Below are 20766 nucleotides of genomic sequence, written 5' to 3' on the forward strand. Positions count from 1 at the left end.
TCCAACCAGCTGAGTGTACTTGGATCCTATCATGGTGCACTTCCCCCATGCAACCTTGTTTACTTTTGGACATTGTATTAGCAAATTTTCCATAAATTGACTTGTAAGGTGTCCTTATTTTTTGCATTTGATGGCATGCAGAACAATGTCTACTCTCTACGGACACTGGAACACAGGTGACAAAGCCTTCCCAAGGTCATCCCTTCTCCAGGAGTACAACCTCGGCCCCTCTTCTCCACCATCATAAGTAAGACATTAGTCTGGAAGAGTAGCACTGTGTGATCACACTTATTTAACATTTATTTGAGTATAATGGTTAACCATTCTCTGCCCTTCACATGATCTGAGGGAGGAGCAGGAATGTTCCAGCTGTAGGCTGGGAACCAGCAAACAATCTAAACCAGTTTCTCCTCCACATCCATCTGGAGAGTCCTTGGGTCAGGTGACGCTCCATCCTGAAGCTTTGATGGGTTCAAGGGATGAGTGGGGCAGTGGGGCTCACAGAGCAGGTGGCCAGGGAACATGCAAAAATGATCAAGTTGCAGGCCCCAGACTGGGGGTGGGCAGGGATGGGAGGAGGTGGGGGTGTGTGCTGGAGGTCCATGTCTGACAGCCTTGAGCTTCCCAGGTTGGGCAGCTTGGGCAGAGGTTTTACTCCACTGGTACACCCTTCCTGCTCTGTGGTACCCAAGTTTGTATGGGGGGGCCATTGGGGCCCTTCACTCGTTCACATCGATGGACAGCATGGCCTTGATTGCTGGGAACTTGTTGCAGGAAAAGTCAGCAACCAGCTGCTTAGTGCCACTCCGGGTGGGCAGGATTTCAAAACGGATCCGGGACCGCTCCTTGGGGCGCAGGGCTGGTACCCTGAGGAAGAAGAGCACTGGTCAGGTTGGTGAGATACATGGAGCCTCAGCTGCACTGCCCTCTGTAGCCCTACTCCTGCTCTGGTGGGCAGTTAGCATAATGACCACTTCTTCAACTCCCTGTGTCACCTGGTCCCTCCGGGCCCATGACCCTTCAGCAAGGAGGCTGTATTATGGTCTCCCATACATGCTAAGCCCTGAGGGGTCAGCTCTTAGTTCTAGAGACCAGGGCTGTCCAGGAGTTCAAGTTTAGTGAACTCCCAAACCAAATGTAATGCATATTCTTGAGTTCCAAGATCCCCAAAAGAGTGAAGACCCCAAGACCAGTGGAAACTCTGTCCTGCTGAGGACCCCCAGACAGGCCCTTGTGTCCCCCTCCTGCCATTTCTTATCGGATACCCAGGTTGGGGACTCACTCAATCTTGAGGTTGCCCCGAAGCAGGCCGCTGCCCTCCACCATCAGCACGCAGTCCTTCACAGGCTCATCCAGGGGGTTGGAAAAGAGCATCTGCACATTCACGGGCTTCCGCACTTGGGCACGGTCCAGCACCTGCAGAGCAGAGAGCAAGAGATTGCAAAGTCAGGGTACTGGTTGCTTGGACCTGTTGCCACTGGTTTCTGGAAAAACCATCCATGACTCTGGCCGTGGACCATGGCCAGGCCCATGGCATGGTGATAGGGAAGATGTCACTGAGGACTCAAGAAGGGAGAGTCCTCTATGTAGTTCTCCTAAGTGTCAGGTGGCCTCCCACCATCCGTAAGGGGGTTCTAAGACATAACCATTGTTCCCATGCTATGGACAGGAAGCCTAGGCTAAGAGCGTGAAAGGGCTCCTTACAGAGGCTGGCAGAGCAGGGATGTCCCTGCCAAGGTCACGAGCCCCTGGTGAAGTTCATCCAGGAAGAGCAAGCCCTGTTTTCTAGGACATCCCAGTCCTACTACTGGTCCTCAGTGGGTAAGAGGGTTTTTCATGCCAACTTAAACAACATTAATTTGCTTGAATCCCTTGCTCATTCTTCCTGTTTTTTCCTTTAACTCCTGAGCCTCCCTTGCTGAGAGGCCCCATAGGCACTGAAGATGGTGACCACTGAGCTGGCTCACAGCCCCTTCTATTTTTGGTCCCAGGTGTTGGGTCCTCCCACTCCCATGCAGACTACTTTTTTGATAACACCCCAGTCTATTGATTTCCTGCTAAGCTTCTAAACCACAGCAGTCTCCTTGTGTGTCGTGTTCTGGTCTGTGGGCCTCTGAGACAGACTATGCAGGGGTCAGAGAAGGTGAAGCCAGGGCTTGTGGTCAGAGAAGGAAGCAAAATGATTTATTCACCACAAAAGACTAGAGCTGTTGTGTTTCTGGAAAAACCATTCATGACTCTGAGATGACACAAGTCATGAAAACTGATAATTATCCCCCTTCTCCTCCAAGGGACCAAATGAGGTCATGGATAGGGAAGAAAAGAGTTTTGAGGAAGCAGAAATAGAAATTGTGTGGCTGGTGGATTTCTTTTCTACTTTTGAAGATCATAGGGTGGGGAGGCAGTGCTGATTTTTGTTAGTTTGGTTTTTGTTTTTCTTGTCATTGGTCCCCACAAGAATTGCTTTACAGTGACAAGGCTAAAGTTCAGACTGATTTAGTAACTTGGGAAATTCACACACCGGGAAACAGCAGGACCCAGCAGGTTTCAAAATCTTTACTGTTTTTAAAAGGCCCTGCAGTACCCACCAATAATTTGTGAATTACTGAAGCATTTTAGAGACCATGATATGTACTATAATCTCTCCCATGGAACTCACTTAAGTGCATAATGTAATTTGTACAGCAAACAACAATGTTATGCCATTGGGATATAATAAAGCTATGTAAACAGTGCTATGTTTTTTGTGTTGGTATTTGGTTCCACGCATGTGTTTCTCTTCTTTATTGCTGCTTACTGCCCTCTTTTATTGACCTGAATCCATAAATGTACCCAAAAGGGAGGATGAGAATCACAGGTCATGGATTTGAAGGACATCACCCTTCAAAACACTGTTCAGGTTTTACTTCTGGTTCCATGGTCTAAGATTCTTAATGCTATCTGTCAGTTGGTGAGTGCCAGATGACATGACAGGATTTTACAAAATTTTTGTTTTCTACTCATCTGGATCCCCTTCATGAGTTTAAAAATCTGTGCTCTGCTTTGAGCGAGCTTTATTCATTCAATCAAGACAAGAATGTCTCAGTTCTTCAGAGGTTTAAGTAGAAATGTAGAATGTGCCCAAAAGATGGGAGACCAGATGCATTGAATAAAGGTTAAACAAGAAATTTCCAAATAGCTCCTTTCTCCTCTGTGTGTGTTCTAATTTCCTTTCTAAAAGTATTATGATATATTTAGGGATTAAGTAGGCTTGGTAGGGAAATCCAAGAGATGTGGGAAAAGTGTTGAATAAAAGATAATAGGATACAAAAGTTTGAGATTATTAGATAAGGAAATACAACAGGGGAAAAATTAACTACATTTAAATGCTGGTCATGCGTAAAGCAAATATTTTCATAGCTGAACTGGTCACTCCCCAGCGTCATTTTCTAGATTCAGGTGTTGGAATGGACACTCAGCTGCCCATTGCATCCTCAGGAATGGGGACTGCCCCTGGCAAGGCCATGTGAAGTGGAAGATGGTGGACCATGAAGGGACACGGAGGCATGACAATGATAAATCTCCTCTGAGAGAGCCAATGGCTCTGGGGCAGTCATGACCCGTGGTGCACCGTGGCTGCCTGCTAAGGTACAGTGCAGGGGAGACAGTGATGAGCCCATAACACGGGCAGCAGCTGCCCTCCTGATGTGTGCAGCCAGGTAGGGACCAAAGCCTTGCACATATTCAAATCATTTTTCGGCTGGGAAAATGCCATGAAGGAAGAGGACAGAAAGTTTTCAGGATGTTTAATTGGGCCAGGCCTGCCTGGGGTGTCAGGAAACGCAACACCCTGCAAGGGAAGCGCCTTATTATTCCATGGCAGTTGGAGCAGCTGACAGTTGAAAAGCTTGCTCAGTTACAGCGCTGATAAATACTGGGGTGCAGATCCAGCTTAGGTCCATTTGGCTGTACTGCCCAGGATCAGAGTGACTGTCCCTCTCTGCCGTCCCCACACTGGCTCTCCAGGCCCTGGGTAGGTCCATCCCATCCCGAAGCATAGTCCAGACCAATCAGTACAAGCCAACTATAGGGGAGAACAGGACACCATGCCAGAATGGGCACCCTGGGTCCCCTTGGCCACTGAATCAGAACCCTGGCAGCTACAGTGTAGCACTCACTCTGATCCTCTAGCAGGGGTGCACATAGAAAGCCAGCAGTGTGACTGGACAGGAACGGCCAGTAGGGCCAGGTGGTAGACATGGCAGATAGGGAAGGCCTGGCCCATGGGCCTTTTGGGAAGGGGAGACCATCTTTTCTGCCCACCCCCTGCCTGCTCTTGTCCAGCCCTTCTCCCCTCAGGATTGCACTGCGTGGCCTTGGGCTGGTGGATAGGGCCCAGAGGCTGGAGGGTGAAGGATGCGCTTGAGGTCACATGGGTGCTCCTGCTTGGTGCTGAGGAAGAGTCAGAGTGGCACTTGGGGCTTCCTGCAGGCCTATAAGCCCCTCCCTACCTGGGTGGGAGTCTGGGAGAGAAATCCTTAGACCTGACACTTTGTGAGGTTGCAGGTGATTTAGAAAGCGTACAGCTGGGATTCTATAGCCAAGGCCCAGCCCTGGCTCTGGCAGTATCAGGCTGTTCCCAGCTCTGTGGGTTTGTTTTACTCAGGTTTGAAAGCCTTGGGACTAAGCTCCCAATTCTGCGTCCCTGGGTTCCAGAGAGTGGGGAGGTGCAAGTGAATGATACCCACTTCTGACCAATTCCATGAACAGTGGCTGAGACCACATGAACTCTCCATGGAACCCAACCTGTGCTGGCATAGAGTGCAGCTCATGCTCAGCAGCTAAGCAAGTGGTGAACGGGCCACAAGGTCTTTCCGTCCAGCCTGGCCCCAGTGATATCCCCAGGGAGTCTAGAATGACAGCCAAATGAGGCTATGTATGTGCCAGACAGGGAGCAAGAGCTCTGGCCTGAGCAGATCCATTTGGTTGAAGCTGGGTCCGAACTGAGCTCAGTCCTCTCCTCTCCCAGCAGGAAAAGACTTCCTTTGTGGTCCACATAGAGCTGCCGGGTCACAGGGGCCAGTGAGTTCCTGGGAACTGGGCTGGCTGGGGGCGATATCCTTGGCACACTTACCTCAAGGGTCAAGGTGGGGTTGTCCAGGATGACGTCCCGTTCCACCACCACCTCGACCTCATCAGACACCTTGCATATGGCTGTGGTCCGGATCATGTTGTCTGCCTTCAGATACTTTTCATACTGGGCATAGGTGATCTTTACGGGGTGTTGCACTTCTGTAAGGAGAAGCCAGGGGATGCACAGAGAGTGAGGAAGTGCTCATTCTTCCCTCAGAGCTGATGTCCAGCCAGGGTGACCCAGCTGGAGCACCTGTACGCTGGGGGCTTGACTGAGTACTTTTCGAACCAGATCCTGCTGTGGGCTTCAGAGCAGGGACTGAGGGAGGCTCTGACTCAAGCTGACTGGAGAGACTCCTCAAAGTATAGGCTTCCAGAGCCTGTGGTAAGTAGCAACTCCCAGTACGGGAAAAATTGCCTAATGCCGCTAACTATCATGATGTCCACACAGTAATAACTAGGAAGGGAAGCAGGGTATTGGCTAAATAAATGTTTAGAATCTTCCCAGTCACTGAACACCCTGGGGTCCTATTGCAACAGCAGCTCCAAGTACCTCCCCCTCAGGGCTCTGCTGCCTCCAAATCACCCTCACTCCAGTAGACAAAGCTCTGAAAGGCAAAGCATTTTGTAAATTTTGTCTCCATTATTCCAAGTCATGACCAAAACTTTCCATGGCTGCTCACTCCCTTAGCAATAAAGTGTGCCCTACTCGCTTATCCCTTAAAGAACCCGCTGCACTGCCCACTTGGGCGTGTGTCTGGCGGGTTCCCCATCATGGCACTGCCTTCCTCAGCTTCTCTCCTCGTGCCTGGCTCCTCTCCGGGCTTCGAGGCCTCTCATCTTCTGACAATGCAGGCCACAGGGCCTGCTCCTTCCTCTGCTGGTCCTGGGCTTCCTCAGGGGGTTGTGTTGGGTGGCCTGGGGGTGAGACTGGGAGGAGGAAGCTGCCTCTACCTACACTACTGGAGGGACTTGCTATGGAAAGGATGGATCCTTGCCCCAGCTGGTCCAGCTTTCCCAGTGGTTAGACTCTCTTGGCTCAGCCCTGAAGTTCAGAGAGGAAGGGAGAAACATCTGGGTCCCTCCGCAAAGTATAAGGCAGCATCAGGACCCAGCACCACTTCCCCGGCCTCCTCCCTGCTTTCCATTTCACTCTGCTGTTTCTTGCAAAGGGTTTTTTACAAACAAACAAATGAACAAACGAACAAAGCTATTTCCTTCACATGGATTATTTTTGGCCTGCAGAAATAGATTCTTGCTTGGGTGGGGGAGGAACCCGGCCATATTCAGTGGTAGGATATTCACCTTGCACGTGCCTGGGCTTGATCACCAGGGGGAAGAAAGCTCTTCCTTTCAGCTTTAAAAGTAAATAGTAGCCAGGCAGTTGCTTCTCAAATTGAGATATCTGCCAAAATTCTGCCGGAGGGCAGACTGCTAGGGGATATTGCCTTCTGACAGGTACAACACATCTCAATTTCTCTGGCAGACAGACTTCTTTCAAAATGGGTTGTATAATTAAACAGTTTCTATTTGTTCCTTTATGTAAAGTAAGTAGTTACCCCAACCTTGATAATCTGCTTTTAAATCCAAACTTTTCAAAACAGCTTGAAGGATTTTGCCAAGGTGGGCACACCTCTAATTCTGTCCCCTTCTCTTCCCTTCTTTGCTACCCAGGGGCAAGGAGCTGCTGCTCCTCCCAAGCTCTCAGGCCTTCAAGAAAATCCATCTCTGTTGTCAAGGGTTAAGAAATTCCACTCACATCCTGGAAGCTGTGGGGAGACCCTGGGCCGGGCGTCATGGCCTATCCAGGGCCAAATCCGAAGAAGAGGTCTGTGAAAGAGTGAAGGAGGTGGCAATACAAACAGCAGACATGGGGTGGCACTGGATTCAGCATCAGGAAACAAGACCTGGGCATTCCCGAATAGCTGTGACACCTAATCTCTGAGGCAATTTGCAAATCTCTCTCATTTCTGCCTCCATAGCATGGATCCTGAAATCCACCCTCCTTGAGAAGGCCAAGTGAGATGGTTTGGGCTGCCATGGCAAAGCCTCCCTCCTTCATTTCTAGGATTTAAAGGGATTTTGGTCAGAGCTACCATGACTTGTGCTATTCACAGATATAGCAACTTCTAGAGTATAAAACCCAAGGCTTAACCATTGAGGCTGCCACTGCTCTGACCCTGCCTGGTCAGTGGGTGGCCTGCAATCTGCCTGGAGCACCAACAGGCTATGAACTACCTCGCACACATGGACCCACCAACTATAGCACAAGTTACCTTCTTCAGGGTCCAGAGATATGGTGACAGAGTCCTTCCACACCTCGTGTACAAGTGTGCCATTGTAGACAATGGTCCAGGCTGTCATGTTCACTGCCACTGTCTTCCTATCGCGGGTCAGATTTTTGAGCAGCAGGGCTAGGTTGACCTCTTGGCCCACTGCCAGCACACCATTCACCTTGAACCTCCCAGAGATGCTAGGTGCCTGTTCCCTTCCTGGGGAACGCTGTGCTGATGTTGGGCCAAACGACGCGTCTGGTTTAAGTTTGCTTAAGGCCTTTTGTTGCACTCGCCGTTCCTCATTGGAACCTGTATGTTGGGGAAGAAAGAAGCATCTCAGGAATGAGGCAGCAGTTTGGGCAAAGGACAGGGCCCTGCCAGGAAAGGTGACCTGGGACTAACAGTAGCCTTACGGTCACTAAGACTACTCCAGGAAAGTGACTGATTCACTGTTTTTTTTATTTTTAATTTTTGATGACAGGTCTTTTGTGAGACAGAAGAAACAAAAAGATCATTTAAAAACAAATGACAGAAACTGAGCTGGCAAAATTTTAGGATGGATTCATAAACAAAGACAAGGTTTGGTTTAAAGCTGACTTTGTTAAAAAATTTCAAAACACTTCCCTGCCTTTGTCTAGAGGCATTGTGAGGCTTAGCCAGGGACCAAGCCTCTCCCGGCTGAGTTGGCTTCAAGTTGTGACAGGTTTGAACTGTCGAGAGATTCAGTGAGCACTGAATGAAAGTGTGGGTTTTCAGACTCAGGTTGCAGATTGTGCAAAGGTGAGATGTGGAGCTAACAAAGAATCCCGGTGGCGGTTCTGAAAAGGCCTGCGTGGCACAGACTGCTGAGCAACTGACAGCAAGTCTCTGCTGCAGCTGACTACACAGCTCACATGAGGCTCCTGGCCTTGACCTGAAGACAGAGCTGTGTGACAAAGGAGGCGCTTGGCCAAATGCCCGAGAACCTGCAGGAAGGACCATGTGTACATCTGCAAGCCTCTGGGGATGGTCCTTTGGCTTCTCCAGGCAGTTTATGAATTTTCCAAGGCACCAGACAACTTATCAATAAGCACAGTTCAGTAAGCCCTTCCCCATCCGTTATGAATGACACCTGGCTGAGACTTCAGGGGCCAAGTCCATCAGGTTCTAGAAGCAATGGGTGCAAGTTATTCTGGGGATCAAGTGCAAGGAGGGGAGAGGTCAATCCCCAGGTGGCTGGAGCCCGAGTGTAAAGTTCCTCCCCACTCCCTTCTACAAAGAGGCAGCCAGGTTACCCGAGCTGAGAGCTCCTGGTGGGCTGGGTTTCTCCAGGTGCCCCTCCATTCTTTGGCTGAGGTGTGAGTCCACGCCCAGGCCTGGTGGTTGTGCAGGGATCTGAGACTCCAGCACTCAGGACCTCGATGTAGTGCATTTGTACAATGAAGCTCAGAGGCTAGGTGCCTATATAGGTCATCTGCTGTGCTTACTCAGGACTAAACTTCCTGTTGCTGTTTTCAACCATGATGTTGCTGTTGCATAAATACTTAGCAACCCATTTTATGAGCTTTTCCTCCCCGAGGCCTTCTGAGACAAGGTGGTATAATTAAGTAAGAAGATCTGGGCACCATCGACAGAATGACCTCTCCAGCTATCACGCAGGGGCTGAGTCATGGCCAGGAGCCACTCCGTATCCCCAACCCTCTATATCACTCAGGAGGTGTGGCTAGGATAACCAGAGCCCCCTAGAAGCAGGATCAGTATGTGAGAGTGATAAGGAAACTTGCAGGCTCATGTAGTCAAGTAGACAGGGCCTGCAAAACAGTGATCTTGGCAGGGCATTAGTCCAGGCAAGCTGCAGGTGTTCAAATGCATAAAGACCACTCTGCTGTTTATTAAATCCTTGCTATATGTCAGGCATTGTGCTTGGAACTTTGTGTGCATTTGAGCATTGAAATTCACCTGAAGACAGGCATTGCTAGTCAGGTTTCACAGGCAAGGAAATAAGGCATCAGAGATCATAAGAAACATTCTTAGGGCTGCATGGTTCTAAGTGGTCGGATTGGTGTTCACCTTCTGTGCTAGGTTCCCTGCACCTTACACTTGTAGTTGAATATACTTGTCCTACATCTGTCTCCCTCATAGTGCTCTCTGCTGCATCCCCAGGGCCCAGCCTGGAGCAGGCATTTGGGTGAAAAGTGTGCAGGTTGGGAGAGCCAAAATGGAATCACTTGTGTCAGCTTCAATAAAATAAATGAGTAAGTAAGTAAAGCCAGGAGGTTAAAAACAAAGGGTTCTTATGTATGATTCCTTAATAAGAAGTGTTCCAAAAGACTGGAAGAACCAAAAACTTGCACAGAGGAAACCTTACCCAAAAAATACTTAGACAAGGACATCTGCCTCCCAGCTAGTTGTTTAACCCTGGATTGATGTTACCCTGGTTATTAATCACTATAGCCGAAGATTACTGTCTCAAAATGTCTGATGTAATCCTCCCATTTTCCCCTTTAAGATCATCTCCTTGCTTCCATCTCTGTAAATATGCCTGTAGTTTATGAGGGCACATTCGTTACCACTGCAATGCTCTGCTGCTTCCAAATAATTACTTTTTTAAGTTGACGGGCTCAACACTTGCTTATAGATAAACACAAGGTCCATCTGACTTCAACCCTGGAAGCAACTGGCAGAGACAGAAGAGGCTCAAACTGAGGCTGCCCATCTCATTACCCAAGAGTCGTGCCTCGAAAGATTCATAACTACCAGGATCCAGTGGAACTGTCCCCTTGGCCTTGGAGTCAGACCTCCATCTCTTGGACTCAGCTTTCCTTTTCTGAAAGTTCTGCCTGAAACCAACAGCCAGAAGTTGCTTAAGGATTTGGAGCTTTTTAGAGAGTAATGCAAACACATTTTCAAGAGTATTTTTCTTGATTCCTTGGAATTGGCTGTGAGGAGAAAATGAATCACCGATTTCCAAGCATTTTGGAAAAAAGAACTATTGACCCCATTAAGGAATGACCATGTCCTGCTAGAGCAAGTGTCAAATAACTTCGGGCTGTTTCTAATAATGAATTTCACCTTCAAACAAAGGAATTCTGTCACCATTGAGGACCACTGTATGGCTGGTTCCCAGCACAACTTCTGAGCAATAAATGATGTAAAGTAAAGGCAGCTTCATAGCCCTGGTCTGCAAGGTGACCCTGGAGGATCAGTGCAGCTAGAACTTGGAAACTTGCCTTCCTACGTAATCACAGTTCACCTAGTTTTTTGGGAGCCCTAGAATGTGGTACAAGCCCTCATCTGGCTCTTTTTGTCCATTTGTTTGTTCAAATGGTATTTTCTGCCTGTTTATTGGTGGCTAAGAAAGTGAACTGATGGGGAAATATCTCCCAAAGCCCCCAGAACCCCCTGTGGGGGCCAGGTCTCTCTGTATAATGTCCAATCATGCTGCTGTCACTCCTTTCTGCAACTGAGGTAGGCTGGGCTGGCAGCTGTCTGTCCCCTGCTGCAAACTGCTGCTGGCAGGGCAGCCTCTCTTGATCTTTCCCTTCCCCGCTGAAAACAGTGCAGTTGGGTGTTTGACGCCAGGGAGCCAACCTCCTGTTTGGGCAGAACTAACTGAGAACCTGGGGATCTGATGGGGTGGAGATGAAGCCTTTTCTTTCCATCCTCAAACCCACTCACCCACCACTAACCCGCATGGGGTGCCTGGGAGCATCCACCCCTCCTACCTTCTGGGTACTTGTACTTGTCTGTGACATCCATGCGAGAGCGGCTGCCCACGGCCTTGGTGCTGATGTACCTGCCAACGGACCGCGTGTCTACGTAGTTCTGCTTCTTGCTATCGTTAGAGGCCGTGTAGATCCAGGTGATGCGATCGGCATTGACTTCCGCATAGATGAAGGGCATGTCAAAATTCAGGTCCACGTCTCCCTCTCGGACTGCGATAACTGAAGCTGGGCCACACTGGAATACCCCTGGTGGCAGATGCAGATGTCAGATGCACATATGCCAAGGCTGGGCCCATGCACAAAAGCCCACTCATAGCCTGCTCCAAGGGCTGTCCACCACAGTCGCAACCCTGCCTCCATTCTGGCCAGGCTGTCTCATGCAACATTCAGCAAATACCTTCCTACTGCATGGCACCCAAGTCCAGCTCAGTTCGACCTAAAACTGGCTCCATTCTGCCTCCTGAGGCTGTCTAATCTGAGCTGGCCCACGGCCACCAATCTGTTTCCTAGAGAGCAGAGTCTTGCTGTCCATATTCAGAACAGCTTTCCCTTGTCAACCTCTGCAAGTCATTCTACCCCAGAGGGCCACTGCCCTCCTACTCCTGGAAGACTTCCCTGAATACCCAGCCCATGGGCTCTTGCTCTTCTGAAACCTGAGGTCAGAGCTTCACCTCCCTCCTCTAGCACTCAGCATAGGTAGCTTGGGTAGAGATAGAGACAGAGATAGAGAGATGACAGATAGACAGATAGTTGATAGGATTTCACTCAGGAAATGGACAGCTGAAAGAAAGTAAGGTGCAGCAGAATAAAAAGAAGAATATTATTCTATTTGTTTTGTAAACAAATAAACTGGGGCTGGGGGTTTAGGGATTAGCTCAAGGTTGTAAAGTGCCTGCCTGGCACGCTCCAGATTGTGAATTCAATCCCGGTGAACCAAAAAACCAAAAACCAAAAACAAAACCAAAAGATGCAAAGAAACAAAACAAATCATTTTTGTTTAAACACACATGATTTTTTACATGCTTGAAACAATTACTCTTTTTTGGCGTGTTCCCTAGAAAGAAATACATTTGCTGTCCTGACATACATGTAGTACTGAAACAAAAGTTTCACAGGACAGCACTTAGTTTTATTAGGTCCAATGCACCTCAATAATTTGTTGTTTTTCTTTCCTTTCCATTCTATTTTATTTAATTTCTTACAGTAATGGTCACAACCCATTGACTTGACTGTACAATCACCTAATGGGTTGCAATGGAAAGTTTAAAAAACAGAGGGCTAGAAAGGATCTGAAGGTGACCTCCAGTCTCAAGTCCATTAATGTACCTTTCTTTAGGCACAGGGACTGAGGCTTATGGGGTGAAGTCACACTAAATTTTATTGTTAAGTCCTTATAGAATGCCTGACTTTTTAAAACTATGTGCATATATATTTATAAATGTGTGTGTGTGTGTGTTTGAAAGAAACTTAGTTGTTTCTTTCAAACACACACACACACACACACACACACTAAGTGAAGGTGACAGACCAGACATGCTCTAGGGGGCAGAGCAGGAGAGGAAAGGCTTCCCAAGATCCTGAGATCCCAACCAACTAAAAAGAGGAGGGTGATGCTCAGGAAAGGAGGAGCCACTGTGGGCCACAATCCCAGGTCTGTGCAGAGCAGCCATTGTGGACTAAGCCCAGCGGCCAAGGGGGACTCATGAGGTAGAAACTGGCTGGAGGGGTGGCTGCTGCAGCCCTACTGGAAAATGCTGGCAGGAACAGGCATCTTTCCATCACCTGACATGAGCTGGGCCTCTGCTACAGCAGCAGCCACTGTGGGTGCGAAGAAGGCCCAAGCGGAGCCAAACCAAACCAGAGGGAACTCTATTTTGAAAACAGTTTTAGTTTTGGCCTCGAAGCATATGGCAGAAATGGGGAGGGTCTGGGTTCATACCTTTGGCTTCTGTCTTACTGTGAAGGTCACAGAGGTTTAGGATTTGGGGCCACGTTAGCACCACGCCTTGCAAGGTTACCTTGGCTCCTCTCCTGGGGGGTGGCATCCAGCACCTGCCATCCATTGTATGAGGGGCCCAGGTCAGGCCGCACAAACCAGGCTTCGTTCCAGACATGGAAATTCCTGCAGACAGAACCAGAGACAGCAGAGTTTGCACAAGGCCACTTAGCAAGGGAGTGATTGGTTGGACAGTGCAGCACTTTGGTCCCGTGGTGTGAGTTAACCCTAAGTCAGCTATTGTGTTAAGTTCTGGAGAGCATCATCTGATAGAAAACCTCATGAGACTGTGAAATGGTGACCGTGTTTCATCCAAGGGAAAACTGAGGCTTAGAGACATTAAGGGGCTAATAGTGACAGAGTCAAAGTCAGGACCAAGATACACCTAACTCCAAAGCCAAAGCTTTACCCATCATCTACTTCCTTTCTGAGAAGCAGAACGACTCTAGGTGAGCAGCAGCACCCAGCTCTCGCTCTGGGCTGTGTCTCCCTGGCTGACAATTCTGTACCTGGTAGGAGCTAAAAATGGAAGGGGTTGCAGCAGGTGTGACAGGTCTGGCCAAAAGACACATAGCCTCTCTGTTGGGGTAAAATTGGTACACAATAGACCCCTTCACATGTAGCAATAAACTCTGAAAGAAACAGAAAAGGCAAGTAGTTGAGAGTGAATGAAGCAAAATTTTGGACGTGAATCAAAACTTGGAGGAAGGAGCCAACAGGGAGTGAGCTGCACTGTTTGGTTTTGCGCCAAAGACAAGGCACAATCAGAGCACAGTGTCATCTTTCTGACTTGAGGCTCTGAAATAGAGCCTGGGTCAACCAGGATTAATGCAGAGAGAGGGAATGTTCTGGGAAGACCATCCAGGAAGAGGAACCCCAAATATGTCTATAAACTCTGCCCAAACCTCTGGGTGACCCCTGAGCTGTGCATATAATGAGACAGACTACAGGTAGAACAGCTGGAGATGAAAGAGCTGAACTGAGATGAGCGCTGCTGTAGTTGGCAGTGTGAGTCTGCCCAAGGCCACCTCCTAAAACAAAACAACAGAATACTGACACATCCCGGGATAACACAACGAACTAGAAACATGTGACATGTTCTCAAGGGGAAGGATGATTAACAGAGATGAACCTTAAAATCATTCAGATGTTGGAATTACTGGTCAAGAAGTTCAAAGCAGCTACTGTAACTATGCTTGATGAAGTAAAGAGAAATATGTTCAAAATCAATGAAAAGAGAGGAATTCTTGGCAAAGGAGTAAAAAAAAAATACTTAAAAAAAACTAGATAGAAATTTGTAACTGGCAGTGGATGCACCCAAGACCTTAATGTTAAGTGTAATAAATCAGAAAAAAAAAGCTTAATTTAAAAAAAAATCTTTTTAGGAGAGGGCTTCACTGTGTAGTTCAGCCTGGCCTTGAACTCACTTTGCAGCCAAGGCTGGCCTGGAAATACATCATTCTTCCTGTCTAATCCTCCTGAGTACTGGAATTATAGATGTGTACGACCATGCCCAGCTTAAAAGCTTAAATAGTTCATAGCTTCTCTTACTTGAGAAACTCAAAGTATAAATAACTAAAGAGCAAAATAAGAGATAGATAATGTGAAATAAGGAAATAGACCTTTTGTAAAAGGAAAAGAGATTAAGAGAAGTGGGGAGGGACAGGGAGAGGAGAAGAAAGGGTTGGAAATAAAATTAAGATGTGTAGTAAACACATACAGACTCCCACAATGAATATAATCATTATGTACTGCAAACATGAAATAAAAAATTGTTAAAATAACATTAAAACTAATAAAAAAAAGAAGCTTTAGATTGGGAAAACTCACCTGAAATTAAATAATTCAGCGAATGGATTTACCAGGAGAGATGACAGAGCAAAGAATGAACAACCTGGAAGATGGATTAGTAGAAATCATCCAGTCTAAAGAGGAGCAAGAAAAAAGACTGGAAAAAGATCGATGCAGTTGAAAAAATAGGGGCAACATATGTGCTACCTGGGTTTATACACCACTATGTAAAATACTTGCAAATCAAATTTTTAAAAAAGGGGGAAAAGAAAAACATGCCAATAAAAGGCACTGAGCAAGAGATAATTTCATCAGAAACACAAATGATCACTGAACATAAGAAAATGTGTTTAACCTCACTACTGATGAAAGAAAATTAAAATGATGAACAGCTACCATTATAACTGCACAGAGATTACATCTCTTATTTTTCTTTTTTTTGTACCAGGGATCTAACTCACACTTGCTAGGCAGATGCTTTTGCCTTTGAGTTAAACCCTTGGCCCCTAGATTACATCTTTTAGACTGACAGAGATTAAAGTGCAAGGTGACGCACATTGTTGTCCTTCTTCCAAGTGGGAAAACGTGCTATTACACATCACTGGTGGGAGTTTAAATTGCTGTGGCCTTTGTGCAGGCAGCGTGGCAATGTGTGCAGTGTAAAAATCCTTTAAAGATCTCCATGCTCACCCACGTAGCATTTCCATGCTAGGGATTTCTATAGAGAAGCTCCTATGAACACACACAGAGGGCGGGTAAACATGCTCACTGCGGTCCTGTTGGACAGAGCACAAATGGTGAAAGAAAACCTCAGCAGTACAGGAAAATGATCAGACAAATCACGGCACAGTCATACGATAGAATATCATTCAGCCACCAAAAAGAAGACAGCAAAAATCCAGCTAGTACTTTCATGGAGAACAGTCTAAAATACATCATGAAGAAAATCAAATTACAAGATAATATGTCTGTATGTACACATATAGTCTACATATGATGAATCCTTTTGAGTTAAAAAATTATATATAAAATTTGGAGAATTGGTGTCTAACAATTCCATTATTTTATCGTGATAAACAGTTTGGTGCACATATTATGCACACAGTGCATACAAAGTAAATTTTATGCTTTCTAATTTCTATTATGTTTTTCTTTTTTATAATGAGAGTTACTCAGTTCTATAATTAAAACATAAGTGAATATTTAAAATTTATGTATATTATATAAGCGATAATCGCTAACATAGAATGTGTTATGGAAAATTAAGTGTCTAACTGATTTAGACTTACTCTATAAGTAGAGCACGGTTTGTCCCAGTATAAATTGTATGCTAAATATTATTACTTTGGCCCTGGAGGAGAAATCAGGACCTCATGCAGGCTACCTCTAAGCTACTCCTTTAAGCCCCTATATCAGCTCATTTAATCCCTGTAAATTGAAAATAATTATCTCTATTTGCTGATTTTGTAAATTGTCATATAATGTTAAAGTGAATACGAATTTGGGAAGAAGAGAGATAAAAGGGAAATAAACATGAGAAATAGTAGGGAAAGACATAGTAGTTCAAACATATAATGACTTGTGTTGTGTTTAAAATAATCCTATTTTGAAGATTAATGACATTGGGAAATGCTTATAATGTTTAGCTAAGAACACATGATTACAGCTGTGAAGTGGTTGCTTTCCAGATGTGGGAAAGAGGGGCATATATTTATTATAAGTTCTGTCTTGCACTCAAACCTTGAAAAATGTATAATTCCAATTAGACATATATACTTAATTCAAATGTTAAAAGTTTGTAGACAATAATATCATCATGATATTGTATCTCGAACCTTCCCATAGTTGTGAAAAAAAATCATCATAACAATGATGTCCAGGAAGATCCACAAAGTGTTCCTTTAAATGGGCCCTTAGGAATGTTAGAATTTGCCAGAGTGAAGGCACAGGAAGTTTGAGAAGATGAGCCCAGGTGGGTCAGAGGGCCTAAATCAGGATGAGAGGGCGGTGAGAAGTTGCACAGTCACTTTATTCTTGACAAAGAAGCCTAGGGGAAGGGCAGGTAGGTTTTAAAAAGTGCTGAGTACAGTAACTGTATTTTAATACTTATTTGCAAGGTGGAAATTTACGACAGAACAGATAACGAATACACCTGGTTCCTCCCTTACATAGAAGACTGCCACTTCAGTCTGGTGTGCTGGGGATGTGTGCCTTCAAAAAGCTCTCGGCACCGCCGCAGAAATTCTGGTTTGGGTTTCTCACGAGAGCCTTTGTCTCCTCCATCAGCCTTAGGCTCCGTTCCTGCCTCCTGGGATTCTTGGATCGAGCTCAGGAGGACACAGTCTGTCAGCATCTGAATGACTTAAAGTATTTGTTAGCACCATCTCCCCCAGTCATGCTAATTCTAACGTAAGCCTGGAAGTCTATGACCATGGCGGGTCTGGGTGCCAAGGGTTGGGGTGGCGGATGTACAAAGGGAGAGGGGTGAAGGGAGAGGTTGCCTCTGAAACCAGGCGTTCTGCCAGGTGTGGGTGCCTACAGCCCTTCTTTGGAAGAGCTGCTTAGCTCCACCTCCTGGCAGGGCTCAGCAATCTCCTGCCTCTTACCTAAGTCTATGAGTACAGTCAGGTTAGTGTTTGTAGAAATTGGGAGTTAGAGTCAACTGGATTAAGAAAAGAAGCCAGAAACATCAAGGTATTCTTGGCCAAACTTATTTGGTTGCTGCTTCAATGAATAAGCAGACTCCCGCGACCTCCTTTGTGGTGGCTCAGCAGGGACTGCCATCAGAGAAGTATCCAAGCACTCCTGCTCTGAGAGAGGGAAGGCTCCACAGCTTTTGCTCCTTAAGCCAAAACATTGGCATGAGCAGAATAATTTAGAAAAAAATGTACTCTATTGGCTGTTCTGGATGGTGTTAAAAGAAACATCTAGAAAGGACCACAGGGGACTCCTGATTTAGCCCTTGACTTTAGAGGTGGAAAATCAAAGTGAGAAAAAGGTTAAGAAATTTAACATGTGCTGAGCACATGCTGTAATCCCAGCACTCAGGAGGCTGAGGCAGGAGAACTGCTTTGAATTCAAGCCTGGTCTAGGCTAGCTTGAACTACATAGTGAGACCCTGTCTTAAGAAAAACAAAACAAACAAACAAAAAAACCCAAACAAAACAAAGAGCTGAGTGTGGTGGTGCAAGGCTGTAACCCCAGCACAGCACTTGGGAGGCTGAGACTGGAGGATTGCTGTGAGTTCAAGGCCAATTTGGGCTACAAGGTGAGTTTAATGCCTTCCAGAACTGCACAGTGAAACCTTGCTTCAAAAAGACACACATGCTCCCTTTCCTTTGACAAAAGAGCCAAAAACATGCCCTGGAAGAGAGACAGCCTCTTCAATAAATGGTGCCAGAAAAACTGGCTCTATGCATGCCGAACATTAAAACTGGACTCATGTCTTTCACCATGTACTAAGCTAAAATCAGAATGGACCAAGATCTTAATATTAAAACAGAAACATTAAATCGTCTGGAAGATAGAATAGGTAAAACTTTTGAAGACATTGGTGTAGGCAAAGACTTTATGAACAAAATCCTGATTGTACAGGAACTATCACAAAGAATCGACAACTGAGATCTCACCTTACAGAAAAGCTTTTGCACTGTAAGAGAAACTACCAACAGAGTGAAGAGACAACACACAATGTGGGAGAAAATGTTTGCCAGCTGTTTTTCACACGAAGGATTATTATTATTATTATTTTGTCTTTTTCATTTTTATCGGTACCAGGGATCAAACTCATGACCGCCTGCTTGCAAGGCAGGTGCTTATGCCGCTGAGCTAAATCCCCAGCCCCAGGAAGGATTATTATTGAGAACATAGAAAGAACTCAAAAAAATTAGATTAAAGTCCCTATCCAAAAATGGGCCTTCGAAGAAAAAAGGACACACACGTATACATAAAGAAAAAAAAAAAAAAAAAGAAGGAAAAGAGATGATGGGGCCATAGGAGCTGTAATTTGTGTGTCTTGCAGCTGGGTGCCTGATTTGAGTTTGATGGTTCCTGCAGGCTTGAGCCACTGGTGGTGCGTGCATGACTGTCCCATTGGGTGAATCTTTGATTATAGTAATGTAAGGAAAGGCATCAGTTTAGTAGACCAGATGCCACCATACATCAGTTCCTTAAGGAAAACATTAGAATGGTATAAAAAATTGTAATACAGATACTTTTTGCAGGACAGTAGTTGTAAATGCATATCACATATACTAGCAATGGAGTATTGTAAGATTTCCATGTTAAAATTTAGAGAATTAATTCTCGATGAACTATCCATGAATATAAATAAATTTCTTTTAAATCTAGTGAAATAAACTTCTTGCTTATGTAATAATTTTTAATTGATACGAGTAGTATTAATTGATATTTATAGTTGGTAATAATTATTCAAATTCAAGTGGCTAACTAGATTTGGTACACTTATAAACTTTTTATTAATAAAAAGCCAGTCACAAGTGACCGGTTCTGTCTGTACCATCAGTGGTTCCAGCTGGCAGGAGAATGTTCAGTGTGATACCACGCATTTACACAGAAGCCTTAAATGTCTCTAACTGCTTACTCTTAGACTAGTAAAAGTTGTCCCTCAGCATCTATGGAAGATTGGTTCCATAACATGGATGCTTAAGTCCCTTGTATAGATTGGGAGAGTGTTTGCATGTAACCTGCAAGCGTTCTCTACACTTTAAATCATCTCTAGATTACTTACAATCCTTGATATAAAGTAAACGTTACATTAATAATTGTAGTACCATGTTGTTTAGGGGATAATGAAAAGAGATTAGGCTGATCTGGCTGGCTAGGCGGGTGTCCCCTCCTTCCTCAGCACTCCAGGTGTGTTCCTCCCTGAGCGCCTCTGAAGCATACTCTGCTGAAGAGGACGACTCCCTCCCCCCATGGAGGATAAGCAGTCCTCCGTCAAGGGTACGGTACGTGAATAGCTGCACTCCCTGGTTAGAACCTCCAGACAAGCTCTCAAGGTCCCTTTCAGTCCTATTGCCCTTTGGCTTCGTAGAGTCTTATTTGAATTCCATCCTCTGCTTGGTCACAATTTACAATGTGGCTTTGGGCAAATAATTTTTCTTCATGAACCCTTGAGACATGTCTTACAAAAGAAGTGGCGTGTGAAAGAGCCAGTTGCTGCACTCAAATGGGATAGACAGAGCCCCTGGTGGTGTCTAGTTACACACCTCTGAAAATCTCAAGGTTAAAGAGATTAGCCAGGAATAGCAACAACATTCTATGGAATTTTTTTGATGTTTTATAGTTTACAAATCTACCTGAATTCACATCTCCTCTCTACCACCCCTAGTTACGTGCCATGGGGTAAATTATTCAATCTCTATGCCTCAGTTTCCTCAGCCATATGACAGGGATGCTAATCACATGGCCAACCTCAAGTGTGAGGAGCCAATGTGAGTAAGCACTTGGATCAGTACCTAGAACACAACAGTGGCTCAGCAAATTAAAAGTTGCCGCTTACTACTAAGCAGTTTCAGATGACCAACCTCACTGACACTCATTCTATTACTAGACAAGTTTCTAAAGCTCCCAATATTTATAAGACACAATGGTTAAGACCAAAGGTTGACTGCCCAAATATAGATTGTCTTTATAATAATGATCAGTAATTCATGTCACGAAGAAAATTACTCTTAGTTCACCTCTCCCCTGGGTAGATTTAATGTAGGAAGGGAAATACGGCTCCCTTGGGGTGGGTAGCAAGGTGGGTTGCAACTAGAGACAATAAAAGTGGTCAAGTTGCTAAGAGACTTAAATGATCATTTCTTCATTGATGGAGAAACTTGGGGCCAGAAGGGTGAAATGATTTGCTCAAGGCCCACAG

General features: G+C 45.6%; 1 protein-coding gene across 2 annotated transcripts in view; it reads right to left on the reverse strand.

Moving 5' to 3' along the window:
• Positions 1 to 277: 277 nt before the first annotated feature.
• The window catches only part of Tgm3 (transglutaminase 3), a 44128-nt gene continuing 23639 nt past the window's right edge, over positions 278 to 20766 (reverse strand). For both annotated transcript variants that reach the window (XM_063248795.1, XM_063248794.1), the window contains exons 8-13: positions 13111 to 13214; positions 11093 to 11338; positions 7389 to 7697; positions 5114 to 5271; positions 1283 to 1416; positions 278 to 867 (exon numbers count right to left, since the gene is read on the reverse strand). In XM_063248795.1, coding sequence (XP_063104865.1) covers positions 720 to 867; positions 1283 to 1416; positions 5114 to 5271; positions 7389 to 7697; positions 11093 to 11338; positions 13111 to 13214 — 1099 coding nt within the window. In that variant the 3' untranslated portion in view covers positions 278 to 719. The remainder of the gene's footprint in view (positions 868 to 1282; positions 1417 to 5113; positions 5272 to 7388; positions 7698 to 11092; positions 11339 to 13110; positions 13215 to 20766) is intronic.

This window comes from Cavia porcellus, unplaced genomic scaffold (assembly GCF_034190915.1).
Source record: "Cavia porcellus strain 051 isolate PalLab524CR breed Dunkin Hartley unplaced genomic scaffold, mCavPor4.1 scaffold_5, whole genome shotgun sequence".
Taxonomy (NCBI): Eukaryota; Metazoa; Chordata; class Mammalia; order Rodentia; family Caviidae; genus Cavia; species Cavia porcellus.